Genomic DNA, 20,545 nt, shown 5'->3' with positions numbered 1-20,545 from the left:
TCCTAAGTATGCCTCTGAGTCTAACTTGTGGTAGCTCAGTAGTTAAGCTATTAGACTTCTGACCAGAAGGTTGTGAGTTCACTGTAAACCATGATAGCCACTTTGAGTTATGTGAACCTATTTCTTCTCTTTAACTCCAACTGTCACGGCAAGTTTTGGATATTGAACTCAAGTTTATAAGTTTTCAAAAATTCAATTTAAAGTAATCCATTGGCTTGACTTTGAGTCATTGTCTTGACTTGACTTTGAGTTGAAACAAAGGTTATCTTCAAGTTGAATTTGCATATGTTTTTAAGGCAGCAGGTGAACTTAAGTTTAACCAACCAGAAATGTCTTACAGTGTTAAAGTCCCAGCACCACCAAGCTGCCACTGCTGCTTTTTACCTTCGGCTGGCAGAGAGCAGTACGCTGTCTGATGGACCATGGCTTCTTGTGCTTAAAGTCACAGTCCTGGCTGGTTTTCCCAGTAGCATGGGATTTCTCCACAGTTTTTTTCTGTGTGACAGAGTAAAGTGTGTTGTTACTGAGATAATATGTTACTGCATTAAAGACTGACATCACTTTTGGAATACGTTAATTATTGTACAGTCCTTGTCACTGGAGTGATACCCTCAAGGATACGCCTTTTGTAACTTTAGTGTGTATATTTAGAAACAAATTACAGTCCAATTATGCACCTTCGATCATTTTAAAGGGACATTATATGCATGTTTCAAGGTGAAGGATAGAGTAATGGTTTATAATCCCACTATTCTGTTTCACCCAGATGAGGATGCGTTCCCTTTTGAGTCTGGTTCCTCTCAAGGTTTCTTCCTCATATTGTCTCAGGAAGTTTTTCCTTGCCATTGCCACTTCTGGCTTGCTCATTAATCTACCTCCAGATTTCTGTAAAGCTGCTTTGTGACAATGTCCATTGTTAAAAGCACTGTACAAATAAAAATGACTTGAATTGAAAATTCATTAAAGATGTACCCTGGATTGTACCATCCCAGCATAAAAGTAGAGTTTAAGTACATTACTGTTTTTTCTGAGAGTTGAGGCTTCACCAAATAATAATTGAGCAATGCTTATAGATTTGAACAAAAACCTGACCTTCTTAGGAAAGCTAAGGAGGAAAGCTTTTTTTAAAAAAAAAAAATAGTGTCCCTATTTGTTTAAGTCAAAATACCACTTAGAGCATATGTTATTCATTTTATTCGTCCTTTTTTGCACCCATTTTCATCAAAAGTACCAGTAATAGTAGAGTTGATTGTAGTAGCTTATCTTGATTTTCATGTGCCAAAATCTGCATTCTTTGTGGAAGCAGCAGTTCTCCAGCCAGAACTTGCTCACTGCCCTTAGCACCTTCACATTGCCGGAAAGGGCAGAGATCCCACTTTCAGAGGAAACAAGAACATGTCACAGAACTTTCCATAACCCCCGCAGGGCTCAAAAAATACATTTAACCGATTACGAATTTTCATGTAGCCCTTACTTAATACGGGATGTTATTTCCAATTTTATACTGAAAGTGGGTGATCTACATACAGTTAAAAGACAGAGAGATATATATGTTAATACAGCATTCAAACTAGCATTAGTAGGGGTAGCTGAGTACTGGCCCTCGATCATTACAATGAGGGTGAGACAAGAGGGCAAATCCAGGGGAGTGCACAGAGGTCAGCCACGGGGCCCAGGTTCCCGCAATTTGGCTTTCCAAAAAGTTGATAAATTGAACAAAAAAAGTCTATGAACTTTGAAAATGATCGATTGAAATGCAACGAGCTCCACAGCAGCACCTGAGGTGTCATTTTTAGTTGGAGCTCCAAAGTCGGCTAAAATGCCCAAGTTCCGCAGCCACTTTCTCTGACACTGTAGATTTCAGAGGTGTGGGGCTGATGTTTAAAACCTGCTGAAGAGATCTTTCAGTGTTTTAAAAGAGTTCATATACTTTTAAATATCATGCATGAGTTATTTCAAAATGTCACGAAATGTGCTTTAATGTCGTGAAATGACACACAGTCGCACTACAGATTGGGTAGTGTTGTAAAGCATGAAAACTGTGTGGAAGTGGGCAGGGGAAGCAGATCCGATAAGCACAGGCACACTTTACTGTCATGTATCAGACAGTCACAGGGGGCCACCTTGTGGTGTGAAAAGAATAGAAACTGCAATTCACCTGACTAAATTAGGTAAATAACGTGACTAAGGTCAGAAGATTGTGAAGCATTTATTTCTATCTGCGGTGGAAAAACTATGTTTCTCGACTGGATTTAGTCTATCTCTGCACTGATTAACTTATGGACCTTTCAGAAACCACATTTCTTTTAAAGTACAAATAAATATATTTAAAATAATCTTTTTACTTCCCCAAAAATTTGAAAGCACAAACTACCTCACCAGGTGAAACGCAGGTGAGTATTACAATGTATTTATCAGAGTAAGTCACGGTGTTTAGCAGACTAATTCGCAGAGTTTAGCAGACTGTCGCAGTGTTTAGCAGACTGTCGCAGAGTTTAGCAGACAGTCGCAGTGTTTAGCAGACAGTCGCAGTGTTTAGCAGACTTTCGCAGAGTTTAGCAGACTGAGTCACTGAGTTAACAGCTTGAGTCACAGTGTTTAGCAGATTGAGTCATTGAGTTTAGCAAATTGAGTCACAATGTTTAGCAGATAAATATTAGATAAATATATTTAAAATAATCATTTTACTTCCCCAAAAATGTGAACGCGCAAACTACCTCACCAGGTGAAACGCAGGTGAGTATTACAATGTATTTATCAGAGTAAGTCGCAGTGTTTAGCAGACTGTCGCAGTGTTTAGCAGACTGTCGCAGTGTTTAGCAGACTGTCGCAGAGTTTAGCAGACTGAGTCGTAATGTTTAGCAGACTGTCGCAGAATTTAGCAGACTGAGTCGCAGTGTTTAGCAGACTGAGTCGCAGTGTTTAGCAGACTGAGTCACCGTGGTTAGCAGACTGTCGCAGAGTTTAGCAGACTGTCGCAGTGTTTAGCAGACTGAGTTGCAGTGTTTAGCAGACTGAGTCGCAGTGTTCAGCAGATTGAGCTGCAGTGTTCGGCAGAGTGAGTCACAGTGTTTAGCAGACTGTCGCAGAGTTTAGCAGACTGAGTCGCAGTGTTTAGCAGACTGAGTCACAGAGTTTAGCAGACTGAGTCACAGAGTTTAGCAGACTGTCGCAGTGTTTAGCAGACTGAGTCGCAGTGTTCAGCAGATTGAGCTGCAGTGTTCGGCAGAGTGAGTCACAGTGTTTAGCAGATTGAGTCGCAGAGTTTAGCAGACTGAGTCCTGGTGTTTAGCAGATTGAGCTGCAGTGTTCGGCAGACCGAGTCGCAGTGTTAAGCAGATTGAGTCACTGAGTTAACAGCTTGAGTCACAGTGTTTAGCAGATTGAGTCGTTGAGTTTAGCAAATTGAGTCACAGTGTTTAGCAGACTGAGTCACAGAGTGTGTTTTCTTCCTTCACGTTTCCTCACTGAAAACTGGGGTCAGATTTACAGCATCACATCACCTCATCAACTTTCTAGAATCATATCGTCATGCAGCTTGTTCATGAATCTGACCATTTCACCTCTAACACTAAAAAACAAGTCCAAAACCCTGACAAGTATTGGTAGGCCAATGCAGAGGGTTCCTTTATCACTAAAACTGAATCACACACAATCCTAACGTGCAGGAGGTACAACAGAGTTATGTCTTTTATGCAGACTATTTACTCACAGTGAGCATTTAATAAGAGTATCATTTAAATATTATGACTTTATTCTCAAAATCTTTAAATTTTTTTTTAAACAGTGGCCTGAAATACTGTTGTAGGTATGTGAAGATTTCAGGAATAAAAAACTCTATAGATCCAGTACATATCCAGAATATTATTGCACATATTTAAGTAATGAGCTTGTTATTTGCATAGCTGGATTATGTACAGAACAGTGTGAAATTTATTTTATAGTCAAAGGATCCACTAGCTGGAGAACTCCTGGTCTAAACTGATCAATAAATGTTTGAGTTTTTTTTTTCAATTGGTTGAAGGTACAAGGTTCGAGGTTCTTAGTTTGTCACATACATATTACATACATTTGACGTATTAATGTAGTGAAATGTTTTTCCTTAGTGCCTCATCCCACAGTGCAACAGAATAAACAGTGCAAGAGAATATAATAAAAGCAGAATATAATGAATAGAAATAGAAAAATAAAATAAAATAGAATCTAGTAGACATATAGACCTTATATGTAAAAATATGTTCAGCAGCTTTTGGAAGAATGCTTAGGAGCTTTTAGAGGAATGTAGTGTGCAAAAAAATTGTCTCATAGTGCAAGAGTGCAAGAGTTTTTGTTTATCCATAGTGAAATTGGATAAAATTGCTTCAATGTCATGATATTTTCTTAAAATAAATTGTCTGCAATCTATAATGAGTCATTTAGAAAGTGCTTCCTTTCTACCAGCACTTACTAGCCAGCACAGATGTTCTACCAGCTTGACCACACTGGCCTGTGTTTTGGGAGCTGGGAGCTGGTCAGACCAAGCTGGATTTTTCAGCAGGGCTTCTTCTGTGTATTTGCCAATAATAATCCAACTCGCTGTTCTCTGTCAATTTTAAGTTATGATCTCTTTTTGATTTATGCTGAACATGTCACAGCATCTTAACTTCACAAGACATCATTAGAACTACATTGGGCATCATGTACTGTGGTCAGATGCTCATGTACAGAAAAAGGAACCGCATATAAGGAGAAGCACATGATAGCAACATCTGGTAACATCTGGCGGTGGATCACTGATGCTTTGTGGCTGGTGAAGATCGATGGAATTCTGCTGGTTGCCTCTGCCAGGAGGTTCAGACTTGGCCATAGAAAGAGACACAAAATCAGTGTATCTATTGCATCTCTGTCTCAGTCTATGCATTAGAAGCTTACTGAAAATCTGTGGTCTGAATTGAATTCAATCAGTCGCAAACAAAGAAGAGACGGAGTTTAAAATGTTGCGTATGTGCCAGTGGACCAAGATCCCTCTAGAAGTGTCTCCATCCTTGTTAGGACTGTTATTGCTGTTATTCTCTCCAGGACAGGTGTCACAGGCTTGCTCATTATAAGTGTGCAGATCATTTTGAAACTTAAAATCCTGCACAAAAGTTATTGTGTTTGAAAAAAAAAACATATTTAAATAAAACTACACAGTTTAAAGCATTTTTGTCTGTATGGTTGCCAGTAATAATACAACCCACTAGTCTCCTTTAATTTTTTATTTTTCTTTTTGATTTATCCTGAAGAAGTAGCAAAATACACAATGGAGCCATCTACTGGTTATATTTAAATAGTGGTTAATGTGTGTGTGTTTTTTTTTAATAATTTCCCACCATAATTGTTGTAAACCTCCATTTTTGTGTGATCATTCCAAACTGATATGACCTTTTTGTTGTTGTTGCTGATTGATTTACGTCATATTTTGCTTTGACCTTACTTTACACCTGTAATTGAGACAAAAGAGCAAATGTAGCTTGGAGTAACTCGTCTGAGAATTGTGTGCCACTCCCCACTACTTCCTGCAGCACTAATCATATTCCTCATGATGATGGTGTCCTAAATCAGATATCTCTTAGCCTACTCAAGCATCACACCCAAAAACAACCCACACTGTAGCACTCAAGCTCCCAATATGAGCTTGTGTTACTTTCTGAACCCTATTGCACAACACAAATGTTTTCCAAGTTTTTACGCAGCAAGAAATGTTCCTGTTACTTTACATCACTTCCAGAGCTAACATTAAAGTTGCTTAAATAGTTCAGCTGTAAGCATGTTTTAGTAAACAGTCACTGTATTACTGGTCTGCTTGTGCAGTTGCCGTAGAACTGAGAAGCACCAGCTTTAGACTTCCCTTTCCTCTTACTGTTAGCTGCAGAATAAACCCTCACTATCTCTCACACACTAATCCCTATTAACACACTGCCCAAATCTGATTACATCTCTGCAAGAAACTAGAAACACTCTCAGCCATCTGCTAGCCATCACACAGACTGGAGAAATGAAAGTGCATTCTTCATTCGGTCTGAGTGAAAATAAGAGCTGAACACCCTGAAAAGTGCAATATGTTCAGAATCTTGGAGACTTTTTTTTTTTTTTTTTTTTTTTTTTTTAGTTTTTTTCGGTTATTATTTATTGAGTTATGGAAATCATACCACATACTGAGAATACTAATGAGAATATTACTTTAATGCATATAAAATAATTTTGTAAAATAAATTTTCACTATTAAAATGTGCTATTGGCTCCTCAACTAAAATCTTCCCCTGCATATTACCTTGCTTAAAATGCTGATTAACCGTGAGCAAAGATTACACAAATTAACTCTGATGCTGGCCATCCAAAAATAGCCACGTGTGTGTCATAGATAATCTTTTCAGTGACTGGACTAGCAGCTCACCAGTCCCACATCAGGATCGCCTGAAATGTGAATTAAGGTAAGATATTTCTTTTCCATCTTTGTTTATTTTACTCAACATCATTGACAGCAAATATGTATGGTGAATATGAGCATTGTGCAGTCTAATTTGTAAAAAAAAATTAAGCTAATGCTGATAATAAGGTGTGCAACAATAAGAACAGACTATTAAGTAGCACTTCAATGTCTCTCTTATCTGATACTGTTGAAATTATTAATTCATTTCATGGACATGTATTTTTTAGATTTATCATTATATGTACTATCATGAGATATATATATATATATATATATATATATATATATATATATATATATATATATATATATATATATATGTGTGTGTGTGTGTGTGTGTGTGTGTGTGTGTGTGTGTATGGTGTATGAGGTTCTAAGATTAATTAAAGAGTAAATGTATTAACATTGTCCCAGAACACATCATAAAGCTAACCATTAAATAGAATTCAATGTAATTGTCTTATGATTTAATATCATCAGACCGGATTAATTTTTTAGATATGCAGAAAAAAACAGCACTGAAAGACCATCAACAATTGTAAACAAGATCTATTTTAATCACATTATATAAAAATAAATACATAAATATAGAGATGGCAAGGTAATATAGCAGTGTTTGAGGCACTTGCTCAAAGCTCCTCATTTGTCAGCAATAATGGACAATTTTGAAAATGAAATGAATGAATATTCATTTATAAATGCTTTAAATGTGTGTTTTTCTAAAAATAGCAGATTGACCATGAATACCACTCCCCATCATGACCCACAACATCCAGATGTTTTCTTGGGGAGCACTCAGACTCCACCCTCCAGACCCCTACTTGCATCCAAAGACTCAAAGAGAGTTTGTTTTTACAAGAGTGGAGACCCGCAGTTTTCTGGACACTGGGTAGTCATCAACAGTCGTACGTTCAAGACTTTTGATGCCCTGCTGGACGCCCTTTCAAACAAAGTGCCTCTACCATTTGGGGTACGCACCATCACAACACCCAAAGGTACACACACTATCCGGAGCTTAGATGATCTGCGGCATGGGGCCTCTTATGTGTGCTCAGATCAAAGAAAGGTCAAACCCCTGAACCTGGACGAGATCAACCGGAGACATGTCCCCTGGAACAGCACCAGACCTACTAGTGCAGGACGTCAGGGACGCAGAGGACTGATCCGGCAGCTAGTAAAGAAGAATGAAGTGGGCTGGATGGCAAAAATGGCTGAAAGTTCTGTGACAGTGAGGACACCAAAAAGGCTTGTGGTTTTTAAGAACAGGGATCCCAGCACTAAGCGCATAGTTGTTTTGCAGAGGAGGACAGCTCCGACTTTTGAGGCTCTCTTGGAATACCTTTCCCAAGTGATGCAGTTCTCTGTGGTTAAGCTATACACTGCCGATGGCAGACGCGTAAGTGCTTTAAAAGTACTGTTTTTGCCAAAATGAGCTCTACACAATTTTGCCCAAAATGTAGTTGATCACTCGAGATGTGTTTGGTTTCTTTAGTTCTGCACTTGGTCTACACCCTTATGTATATTCCCAGCTTGTCAGTATGCTTCATGCTTAAATCATCGCATAACTCAAAAGACATCATTTGACTAATTGATTCCATTAGTGCATGAACAGTTTTATAAAATAGAATAAGGCTGTTCATGCACAAATAAAAATAGGATATATAAAGTAGAGTATATATAACTACACTGAATATAAAATGTCTATACTCCCCTGTTACAGTTGCAGGTATATGCAATGTAAAAAAAAAAGAAAAGAAAAAGAAAAGAAATCAAGATAAATTATAAATTATTTCATGTGATATAGCAACCAACAAAGTTCAAGTGACTAACAAATAGACAGTCCAAAAGCTTCCAGATAATAAGACCTTACAATTCTTATTGGAAGTAACTATAGCAGGATGACTCACAAAATCAACTGTAAATAAATAATTTGGAGAGAAAAAAATATACATTATACACCATTCCATTTGTAGGTTGAAGGTCTTCCGGCCCTGATCCTGTGCTCTGGTGTCATTGTAGCAGCTGGTAATGAACCCTTTCAGCTGGCTAACTTCAATCTCCAAGCATCCACTCAACCCTCACACTCAGTCATATCTGAAACTACGGGGCCAACAAAGACACAGCCATTGCCACGTAAGCTGTACAATTATTTCTTTAATGTACATTTCTATTGCTGATGATTTACAGTGCCCTCCAGAAGTAAAATGTGTGAGTAAGAGGCAGGACACAAGTGTGTTAAATCAGAGTTGTGTTTAATAGGGCAAATCCAATAACCATAATCATAGTCCATGACATAGGTCAAATCACAGACAGGCAGGGTGATCACAGGAATATCCATAATAGTAATAGAAAACACAGGCACAGATTAAAATCTAGATTAGAAACTAGAAATACAAACCCAAGGAATAAGGAAACACGGGTTAACAAGGACGTTAACGGACATTAACTTGGGCAAGACTTGGCAAAGAACCAAAGACAAGAAAAAAAAATAGGCAAACTAACTACAAACTATACACAAACAAGTGAACCTGAGGACAGATGGTCAAATCGGGTAATGGATGTAACACATACATAAGCCATTAAAAAATGCCATTAAGCACAATTATGGTCATAACAAAAAGTCTCATATGACTGAAACAGTCGAACACACTGTTTAAATGCCATTTTCATAACAAGCAATAAAGAAGCCTTACAGCATCTCGCAAAATGCAGTACCTGAACTTCACTAAGCATCATGAGAACAACAATTGGCATCATTTGATGTGGTCAGATAAAGCCAAAATCAAACTTTTTGGCCATGCACATTATCAGCATGTTGGGTGACAAACAAGGGGACTGCATTCAAGTAAACGCACCCACTCTTCAAAAAAAAAAAAAAAAAATACACAAACAGTTAGCACACTGTAAAAAATATAACTGATACTTTGGGGCTGTTTTGTGGCTGGTGGTTTAGAGGCTCTTTTTAACATTTATGGCATCATGAATTCTGCTTTGTTGGATAGTTCAGCCCAAAACCTCTGCCTCTTCCAGGAGGTTTGACAAGATATTGAGGCAAAAGTACTTCCAAATAAACACACAAAAGAAGAAATACAAAATCAATATTTTGAATGGAGGAGTGGACCAAGGGTGGACTACAACTGTTTCTAACTTTCTTAGTCATTACAGGAAGAGACTCAGTGTTTTTAATAAGGCAGGTGTCAGTAAATATTCATTGTACATCATTTGAAATCTTAAAAAAAAAAAAAAAAAAAAAAAACTTTATGTATGTTCGAGCCCAAGATATCACTTATTGTAAGTCTTATTCATATTTTTATATATTAATGTTCATGAAGGGTGCCAATAATTCTGGAGGGCATTGTATATCAATCAATACTGTACTGTTCATTACATTAAATTTATTCAGAATTTATATTTTTATATATATTTTTTAATAAATAAATTTATTTTAAAAATATTATATATTTATATCTGTAATATTTATTTATTTATTTATTTATTTTTATTTATTTACTTTTTTCTTCTGTTTTGCCACTTTACAAATGACTTTCTGATAACACCTGCAAATTTCAAAAAATGGAAAGAAGTTCAACAAAAATCAGTGAGCAGTAGACCAAGATCAAGAAATTTCTCATTATCATCAGAAAGATATTTTGTAAATCAGATCAATATGTCACTAAATGGAAGTCACTCAGAGGACAATGAAGTGAAAATAGGATCGATGGTGAGTGTGAACAACCAAGCCCTAGAATCAGAAGAGATGGAGAAATGTGACTTCATGTCTGGTATAGAGGAACAGGATCGCTTAATTATACCTTCAGATGATGAGATTGAGAAATCATTTCGTGTGAATCAGGATGGCAGCATGACTGTGGAGATGAAAGTTCATCTCACTATAAAGCAAGAGGAGATGATTCACTGGACCACCACAGTGAGTCGAACCTGCGTTAATAGCCAGGACATGGCAGCATTCTCGCAACCAGTCTCAAGCTACAACTCCCCAGATAATAAAGACAATAATAACAGAAAAAGAGAGTCAAATATAGACAACTATGAATCTAAAGATGAGAATACAAAAACTTATAAACCAATCAACTTAAATAAGGAGGGAGACAATCACTGTGGAAATACCATCACTGAGGCCTTGGAAAAACCAAAACCGCGTTTCAGGAGGCTGCCTACTCCAGGACCTAGGCGTGTCAGAAGGAAGGAGACTTCAATGGAGAATATAAAGAGGCTATCACAAACTGAGGTTCAGGAAAGCACAGCTGGTACATACTCATATGTGGAGCACACAGCTGAAGGTGAGCTACTGGAAGGGTACTGTGTTGTCAGTCATAGCAGCTCTAGCAGTACAAGACCTGTACCAAAACCCAGGAAGAAAAATTTGGGAGAATCCAAGCACAATAAGACTCACTCCTCTCTCTCAGGGATGGCAGAGGTTCTTCAACTGCACAACAAAGGAAAAGAGATTACAGAAACTGTAATGCATATTCATCAGTCACAGGATACATATGAAAACTATTTTGCAAAAACCTGGGCTGATAAGGATGACAGGTTTGAATTTATGTCTCAAGAACACAAAAAGCCAGACTCAACTGAATCAGGGCCTCAATCTTCAAGCAATGGCTGTGACACTGATCTTACCAAACCGTCTGCAAGTTCTGGTTCTGGGAATGCTAGGAACAAAGAACTCTTATCTTTGCTGTCTGGCCAAACAGACCTTTCACAAACAATAAGCAGCAGTGCATCCTCCTTCACCAACTATGAAACTCAAGCTAGATGTGAACCCTCAGACAAAGGAGTGGAGACATCCACTAAAGAGGACTCTGAAAATAAAAGAGTTCCAAGTAAGAAGACAAAAAAGGCACAAAAATCTGGAAGGTCAAACAAACGTGTGTTTTTGCAAAGCACTGTGACAGATAAAAAGCAGAAAGGTAGTGTTCCAGACTTTTTAAAAGACCTAAAGAACAGCGATTCTCCAGAATCACAGAGCTGTACAGAAAGTGACAAATACGGGCAAAAGGTTAAAAAGAGAAAGGAAGGTCGGTCACCTCAGAAGGTAAACGCATGTCATGGTAACATGTTGAGGGACACATCTCAATATATAAACTTAGGTCATACTCACATGTTAAGGCCTCACATGAAAGAAAAATTAGACATTATCCCATCGTCTCATTCAGCACCTTTCAAGATTTTGACAAAGCAAAGGTCTGTGAATGGCAGTGTAACAAAATCTCCTAAAGAGAGCAAGGAGTTGAGTGAAAGTATTTCTATGCCAGTGCTCAATTCATCTCCCTGTAACGTGCACCAATATGTGGAAAACTGGCTGGAAAAAATTCACCCTGAATCAGTGCCCTATATGGATGAGTTAAACTCACATGAAGCTAGAGCTAGGTTCCAGATTGAAAGTGAGTTCTCAGACATTTCAGAAATGAGAAGCGAATTAGACAACAGTTTGGTGGAGAACTGTGCCTCTGTTGCAGGCTCTACTGTCAAGAAGCCAGTGTCTCGACTTGTACAAATTAGGTATGAGGGAGAACCTGTGGAGGCAAAGAACCCTAGAAGATCCTGGAAATCAATGCCAAGTGTGAGAATACACGCTGCTGAACAGGAGATTGGCACAAGAAAGAATAAGTCTTCAGAGGACTTGGTTCCCAAATTGCCAGATGCAGGGGGTGAAACATCACCAAACACACAGTTGAACCCTAGGTCAGGTATGAAACAAGTTTTGGAGCAGTTATGTTTATCTATCCAGTTTATCAGAAAAGCCTGTAGTCATTCTCATCTATCATCCTTGAAGAAGAAGCAGAAATCCAGTAGCCTTCCTGACTTCTCATCACAGTTAGCCTCTGTTTTTGGCTCTCCATCTGAGGCACTTCTCTCCTTCCTGACACTGATGACTCTGAGAGATGGAATAGCCAACTCTGCCAATGAAGTCTCAGATTCTGCCAATGCTAATAACTCAGGCAGCAATCCAGAGGCTCTGCAGGTCATGCAATCCATACAAAAATTGGCCAGCATAGAGGATGAAGAAGAGCTTAAGGCTAGCCTGGCAAGTCTCCACAGTTCAACTTCTGCTCAGTTAAAGAAGAGCTGGAGAGATTTCCAAGAGAAAAATAATATCAAAGAAAGTCCTCCACTGTCACCAAGACAGTCAGAGCAAGAGTTTGCTCTTGAGGTCAACTCAGAAGAGGAAGCTCAAGATAAAGGGCATATTTTTGGTATCAGAGAGATAATGGATGAGCTTAACATGTGTGAGGATCTCCGCAGAGAGATTTCCTCACTTGTTAGGGGTGATTTGACAAATTTCAATAAAGCAAGACCCACTATGGAGCATTTTGGTCATGAAAACGAAACCACCAATATTGCTTGTGAGAACGAGGATGCCACTATGCAAGACGATTTATGGGGGTACTTGGAGGAAGAAAGAAGATATTTAGAGGAGAGGGAAAGTCAATATGATTTTATTACAAATACTAAGCCTGCAGATCTAGCCAAAGAATCTGAAGAATTACACCTACTCAAATCAATTTCCCATAAGCCAGCACTTCTGAGTAAAGAGCCAGCTATGGAAGAATCGGACATAAGGAAAAATGTCCAAATTGAGGATATGTCTAACCAAAATGGACTAGTTGCATATATAACTGAAATTGTGGATGATGTCAAGACAAACCAGGAAAGGTATGTAGATAATGAACCAAGCAAAGCAGATCTATGTGAGGAGAAACAGGAGATGATGGACAATGTCCAAATGATTGAGGAAAAGTACACAGAGGTTGAGATAAGCCAGGTTGATGAGTTTCAGGTGCCAGATAACAGTATAACCAATCTGGAAGACAAAGTGGAATGGCAAGAAAATGTAGGTTGTATGCAATCTGAATCTGAACTGCTTTCTCCCACTTCAGAAATAGAGGCAAAAGATGTCAGAGAGGTGATTGATAACATTGTCAGTAAAATGGGAGATTGTACAGAAGGATGTGGCATAAATTCAAAGGAGGAAGACACCTACTCTGAAACCAGGGAATATCCTAAACAGCCAGATATAATGTCAGTGGCTTCAGAAACAGAGACTGAAGAGGCACACCACCCAAATAATGGCACTATCCAAACAGAAGAGAAGAATGCAATACACAAAGAGGCATCCGACTTTAGTGTAGATGAAGCTGATCCACACAGTAATGATAATAATGGCCTAAAGGACGATATGACTAACAATGACCGTGAAGAAACAATGTGTAGCATATCAGAATGTGAAAATCCAGCTGCTGAACAAGACCATTCTTCAGTGTCTGATCAAGAGGATGAACACTCTGACCACTACAAGTCAGCAACTTGCACATGGCAAGAATCAGAAATTCAACATGAGCTCCAGAAATCAGAGGAGGAAATTGTCACTGAGAAACAGACTGATAATGCTAGTGAGAATGATGAAGAAGCAGATGAGGATGAAGATTTTGATGCAGAACCAATCTCTTCTCTCCAGCTTCATCAAGAAGGTGAATATTCCGACCACTCAGAGTCTTATAAAGGTCAGGAAGTGGTAGCTGAACTTGACCTCCAGACATTGGAGGAGAAAAGTGTTGGTAAGAATCCGACTCATCCTGCTGAGGAGAAAGATGATGAAACAGATGAACATGATGACAAGCAGAGCAATGCTTTAGATACTGACAAAGACTTAGATACTCAGTCACACCACTGCTACTTGGAAGATCCTTCAGTCAAAGACTTTCTGAGGAGGGAATCATGCAAAAGTGAGGAAAAACACAAAGCCCAGTCAGAGGATTCTGCAGGAATAGAAGAAGCAGATGTGGATCACGATTGTCATTGTGTGCATCCTACGGTGTTCCCCCAGCAGCTGCTGGATTTTGTCAACTTAGCACTGATGTCCTCTGCTCTGATTTTCACATATGATTCAAATGGCTGTCTACGAATCGAGCCAGACAGATGCAAAAACAGAGCAATGGCTTTATGTAAAAGCAATGTAGACAATCAGTATGCTAGGAGATGTCTTCCTAGCCCCAACACATCTGACCTCTCTGATTACAGGCCTGATACATCAGACAGTGGAGGAGACCTGTCCCAGGTTTCCACAGATCTTTTAACCGAGGGTGGAGAGGATGAGGCAGAGAGGCTGTTCATTTACCAAGGCAACATGAAGCAAAGCTCTGAGAACATCAACAGAAAAGTTAAAACCCTGGATAATGGTTCAAAGATACCTCATCTTGACACAAAACAAATAGCTAACCCTAATTTAAAGAGGATCAACAGTCTTAGCTCTTTTCCTGACTCCATGGTTAACAATACTATGCAGGACCCGGTCTATCACAACTCTTCAGACTCTATTGGGAATTCTGAGCTTGCACAGTGTCTAGCCTTTGATGCAAAGGCTGACTCTGGGGAAGGAATCCTGATAGATAAGGGCAGGTGGCTTCTTAAAGAAAATCACCTCATTCGTAAATCTCCTCCTGTTCCAATGGCAATGTATGAAAATGTAGATACAACATCGGTTGACACAGGTCAAGAAAACACAAGTGAGGAAGCCCCCTACATACCTTGTGGGAGAAAACAGTCCCCAAGAGCTGTCATATCCTCTTCTGAGCTGGAAGACATGGCCAAGCCTTCCACACCCAAGTGTACATACTTCAACATGGCTCACAGTAGTGACTCTGACCCTTTCCTGGATAACCAGAGCATTACGAGTAACAAAGGAAGAGGTTTCACTCGAAAAAGCAAGGAAGTATCACCACTAGGAGAAACATCGAAAATGTTGGCAAAGAAAAATGGAAGCCTCCCCTCTTTTGCATCTGTTGAGTTCAAACTGGCCGCTGGGAAAGTCCATCCCGAGGACGGCATGGCATCTAGTGTGGTGGAGAAATCTGCCAGATCCCAGAGCTTAAGATGCAACACATCACATGAAGAAGAGTCAGTAGAGGGTCTGAGTCTTAGATGTGGACAGCATTGCCCAATACTGTAAACCGCAACTATATATGTTAGTTGCCCCTCTACATTAAGGAAATGAAATATTGTGGGAGGATTACTCTTTAATCGTAATAGAGTTTACCCCTCAACTTTGGTGCCTCTATCAGTAAAAGTTAATTGATAGTACTGATAGTAAAACTTGAAAGCAATTCAAAATACTGAGTGGGATTTAGAAGGTTTTAGTCCTGACTGTTTCACCAAGCATATTGCACAACTGGTCAGACTTGAAAACCTAAACCTTTGTAAGTGCTATTTGTCTTGTGGTTTTGGAGCATATTCATCATTTTTAAAAAGAAAGTTCATAATCATTAATATAATGTTTAAGTCATCGAAGTTCAGATGCATTTTAAATTGGCCATATGAATAAATGGGAATGTGATAGTATTAACGTAAATCTTGCCATTAGACATAAAATAAAGGCGCACCATGGAGCAATGGGCTGCTAAAATTTTTTTTTTTTGTACAGTGCAATAACTTTGTTATCTCTTTTGGTTTATTAAGCTAATCTTCCTGTTCCAAAGAGTTTTAGCTGGATAATGGCTTTTTAAAATGATAATGACTTTATTTAACATGTTTAACATGTACTGTATAAGTGTCCCACGTCTTGACGATTGTCATTCATTTGAAAAGTAAAGCCATATTTATACAGTAGGTTCTTGATGTATGCAGAAAAACTTTCAATGCCAGAAATCACCTTGCAATACCAATCCAAATTGTACTCCTGCATTACACTGAAAACATATTTAAAAGATATCGTTTTGATATGCTGGACCTGATATTGATTAGACTCAGTTGTTTTTTATCTCTCCATAAAGTAACTGAATTGTGGTTTCAAAGTAAGTTTTTTTCTTTAATTATCAAAAGTATATTTATTATTCAGTTCTTACAGTTATTAATGCTAATGGTTTATTCTACACCTCAATAACTGAAAAACAAGTCAGACCATAAATAAGTTCCTAATGAGGACCTAATGTGTTCTGTTTATGGCTCCAATAAATAGCTAAAATATTATTGTACACATTGAAATAATGAAAGTAATATTTGAACAGTTGGATTATGTTCATCATCATCATCATCATAATAATAATAATACTGTGCTGATGGGGTTCATGGAATTTATTTTACTTTTAAATGGATTATTATTATTATTATTATTATTATTATTATTATTATTGCAGTTGCAGTACAAACCTTCTGTGCAAACCTGTTCACACTGAATACATATATATTTTGATTACAACCCTGGTCACCATGCACCATCTTGCACCAATGGTATGGAGTGCCATGTCTGAACAAAAGGTACCAATAATTTGCAGTGCAGTGCAGATGAAAGCCCTAGTAGCCATGTTACTAAGAGAGGAAAGTGAAACAGTCAGCAGGTAAGCTGACTGCAGGGTGCAGGGAGGAGTGTAAACCTGAAGACGAGGTTGTGGAGGACTTTAAATGTGAGCAGCAGGATTTTGAAATTAATCCAATATTTCCAGATAATCACAACTAAGAATCATTTGCCAAATGTATGTTACTGTATATGTCATATACACAGAATTTTGTTATTCATTTTTGTTTGGCATTTACAGTGATTCTGCTTTAGTTATAGCTTATTTTAAAATCCAAAAATATCAGAGAAGGTCATTTATTCTTTAACAAAAATGAGCAATAAGATACAATGTTATTTTCTTTGTTGTCTGTGTTCGAGAATCACACTGTTATACCAATGATTTCAATAAACATTGTTAATAACTTTGAAAAGATGTTGAATTTTTTTTTTTGAGTTCTGTATTTATTCTCATATTCAAACAAGCTACTGGGATGTGATCATTTGTTGTATTAATGGTAGGACAGGCAAATAAACAGACTATAAGTATATGTAAAAAGTTTTTTATACAATACAAGCCACGCAAATACAGTTTGTAGAGAGTGTGTGGCACATTCTTGCAAAGAAAAAACAAGAATTTGTAAATACTTTAATTTACATACATACAAGAAAAAAATAAAACCTATGCAAGGCACAAGTCCAGCAGTTCAGTCTCCAGTGCACAGTTTAACCACCACTGTAAAAGAAGATTGATTTATGTCATCAGACACATCACTGACTCAACACATTTGATAAGAAACAAACCCCAAAATGTTTAATGGAGTTAAGTGTAAAATAACTTTTTAGGGCATACTTACACAATGATGTTGTTAATGGGGATGTGGATGAGCTTGACGAAGAACCCAATGAAGCCCATGATTGCAAAACCAATCGCTGTGGCCATGGCAATCTTCTGAAACTCTGTATACATTTACACAAAACAGGAATGAATCATACAGCAGGAATGCATCACAGCTTTCTCTGCTTTTAGAGCAATATATCTTGATATAAAAAAAATTGTCTGGTTCAAAATGGAATTCCTACAAAAACAGATTTTAACACTTGCTGTTATAATCAACACTGTGGCGCACAGCCTGTGATACAGCCTCACAGGAAGTTACCACCCTGAAGAGGAAAATTTTCCTCTAACAGCACATCCTGAAGTGTTTTATTCTTCTTATCTCACAGCGATTTACCACTGCTTATTGAACAGCATGATGCTTTTTTAAAATAGTTTATAGTTACATTTAATGTTGTGGAAGTCTGCAAGATAAGTTAGCTCCTGTTATCGCAGCTATAAACAGTCGTTCCCTCTCCAGCCTCTCTTTTTCTTTCTCGAAGTTTAAAAAAAAAAAAAAAAAAGGCAGCAGAAAACCTTCTGCTCATTACGTGCTAACACCTGAGACTCCTTCCATAACTGTTAAATAAACAACCCCTAACAGACTTCACCATATCAACAAATTACACATTTTTCTTTGTTAAATATCAACTTCTTTTTATCCGTTTATTATAAGTAGATTATGTGGAGCGTCCATAATACAAGTTTCTGTGAATTACTTGGGACTATAAAACAATAACATATTAGAGTTAATGCATTAATACAAACATGTGATTTGAATTACAGCCAGGATTATTGTCAGGGGAAATTAATCAACGACACCTTCCGACCAATCAGAATTGAAAATATAACATGGCAGAAGACTTTTTAGTGTTAATGTTATTGTGGCCATATCACTATCTGCTGAATAAGCTATACATATAGAACAGAGATTTTATACACATTTTATATATAGTACTATGCAAAAGTCTTAGGCACTCTCTTTTTATAGTACAAAATTTGTTATAGATTTCCAAACATTAGTTTTCCAGCACAATATTAAATGTTACAGAAAAATGTTTATGTCAGTAAAGAAAGCAACATATTACATAAGAGACACTTTTCAGACAAAAAAAAACAGAATGAAGGCTGCTGGGTTTTGCTTCAGAAATAAGAAGCGAGTGTGACAGTCAAAGTCTCCAGAAGAACTGTGGCACGTTCTGCAAGATGCTCACTAAAACTTCCAGCTAATTTCCTTATAAAACTGCACACATTGTACCTGAGATTACTTTCTTTTTTTTTTTTTTAAAGCGAAGGATCGTCACACCAAATATTGACTTTGTTTCATTTATTACTGTTTACTGCTCTTTATAGTGTTTAAGTGTAGAAACATTCAGTTTCATTACTTTTGAACGCATCTCTGCTCTACAGCATTTCTTTGCCTGTGCCTAAGACTTTTGCACAGTAGTGTGTATATATATATATATATATATATATATATATATCAAAGTGTTGGTTGATCTCTGCAAGAGTTACTTATAGTATTCTATAGTACTTGTAGTATTATAGTATTAAACAAACCCTGAGTGAAATGCGTGATGTGATTAAACTGCATGTTGTTACCTTTCCTGTCAGGTTTTGTACATCTCTTCACCAGTCTTATGGAGTCCTTCACAAACTGCCGTCCTGGCTCCACGAACTGCATTACCTGATCCATCACAACGGTCTGACTGAAGAATAACAAGACCAAAAGTTAACAGTACTATTAAACAATTTCCCCGCAACACTGTAAATATGAAGCACTTAACTGTTACACCAAAACTTTCAGTCAAGGCAACACACAGCAAAAACAGCTAACGTTAACGTTAGCATATTCAGGAACAACATTTTCAACACATATTTACATTTAATTCCTTACATATCACTTGAATTACTGTATCTTTAATGTATTGTAATACATTTAATAAATAAATTACTACAGCAAAAGTCTTACTAACGCTTACCTTCGTGAAGCTGTCCAAAGCCGAATGAACTACACTTGCTAGCACTGGCTCTGATACACGCAGCTCCTAAAGATACACGTAGAGCTATGGCGAAGTGATGACGTTGCCTATTACTCGCGCATGCGCAATGCATACAACGTCGCCCACAACCGGAAGTCTGTAGATTTTTCCACGTGACCACAGATTACTATGAACTAATACGTGTACATTTAATATATTTTACTTTAGTTATATCACCATTGATACCAAAACTCCGAGGTGTGTGTGTGTGTGTGTGTCAAAAACAGAACAGTTTACTTATATATAGGTGCTTGATTAGGTCTGCCATAAACACGTGACCAATGACGATCAAAGCTTCGTATCGGTACCCGACCACGTGACTTAAAAAAAAAAGGTGACTTAAAAAAAAAAAGGTGATTTAAAAAAAAAAGCCACGAAAATCGTAACACGCGATTCGAGGCGAGGCTCATTCAAGAAATTAGCGACTTGAGTGAAAAAGTGATGTAAATATATTTTAGTTTTGGAAACAGCAATGTAACGACCAGGCAGAAGATTATTATCTGTAGTTCATCCTTGTGACCACTAGATGCCACTAGCGTGCTCTGCGTTGAGAAGCTTCGACTAAGGAAGTCTTTATTTTTTGCAGAGCAGTGGGGAGGAAATCTTCATAGCTTCAGAAAGCTTCATTTTGCAAAGCATTACTAGAAATATAATAGACTTCCTCTGCTCTAGCTCCACACTTCACATCACCCTGCTGAAGAAAACAACAGAACCATCACAGAAATTCTAATGGTTCCCACTACAAATACCATTACAGACCATCAGCTGTTAACCATTAAAACCTTAACAGTATGCACTAGACAGACCATGCCTCCAATAGAAGGCAACAGATTACCAGTAGAGACCCAGAGGGACCATTAGAGTTTCCATTAAAACCAATA

At 37.8% G+C, this 20,545-nt stretch overlaps 2 protein-coding genes across 3 annotated transcripts; one reads left to right on the top strand and one right to left on the bottom strand.

Moving 5' to 3' along the window:
* Positions 1-7,188: 7,188 nt before the first annotated feature.
* Positions 7,189-17,079, top strand: LOC113540005 (oxygen-regulated protein 1). The gene is made up of 3 exons (XM_034303845.2): positions 7,189-7,847; positions 8,425-8,584; positions 10,033-17,079. The coding sequence occupies exons 1-3, from the start codon at positions 7,191-7,193 to the stop codon at positions 15,423-15,425; spliced, it is 6,210 nt and encodes a 2,069-aa protein (XP_034159736.2). The 5' UTR covers positions 7,189-7,190; the 3' UTR covers positions 15,426-17,079.
* Positions 17,080-17,292: 213 nt separating this feature from the next.
* Positions 17,293-19,789, bottom strand: LOC113540463 (protein transport protein Sec61 subunit gamma). Of its 2 annotated transcripts, none has more exons than XM_034303428.2 (4): positions 19,605-19,789; positions 19,225-19,327; positions 17,603-17,705; positions 17,293-17,481 (listed from the first exon to the last, which is right to left on the bottom strand). In XM_034303428.2, the coding sequence occupies exons 2-4, from the start codon at positions 19,316-19,318 to the stop codon at positions 17,472-17,474; spliced, it is 207 nt and encodes a 68-aa protein (XP_034159319.1). In that variant the 5' UTR covers positions 19,319-19,327; positions 19,605-19,789; the 3' UTR covers positions 17,293-17,471. The 2 variants fall into 2 exon arrangements, with proteins under 2 accessions (XP_034159319.1, XP_026792772.1); XM_026936971.3 differs by having other exon boundaries at positions 19,225-19,331; positions 19,605-19,765.
* Between the last annotated feature and the right edge of the window lie 756 nt (positions 19,790-20,545).

This window comes from Pangasianodon hypophthalmus, chromosome 4 (assembly GCF_027358585.1).
Source record: "Pangasianodon hypophthalmus isolate fPanHyp1 chromosome 4, fPanHyp1.pri, whole genome shotgun sequence".
Lineage (NCBI taxonomy): Eukaryota > Metazoa > Chordata > Actinopteri > Siluriformes > Pangasiidae > Pangasianodon > Pangasianodon hypophthalmus.
The sequence above is the reverse complement of the archived record's forward strand: the minus strand, read 5'-3'. Positions and strand labels throughout refer to the sequence as shown.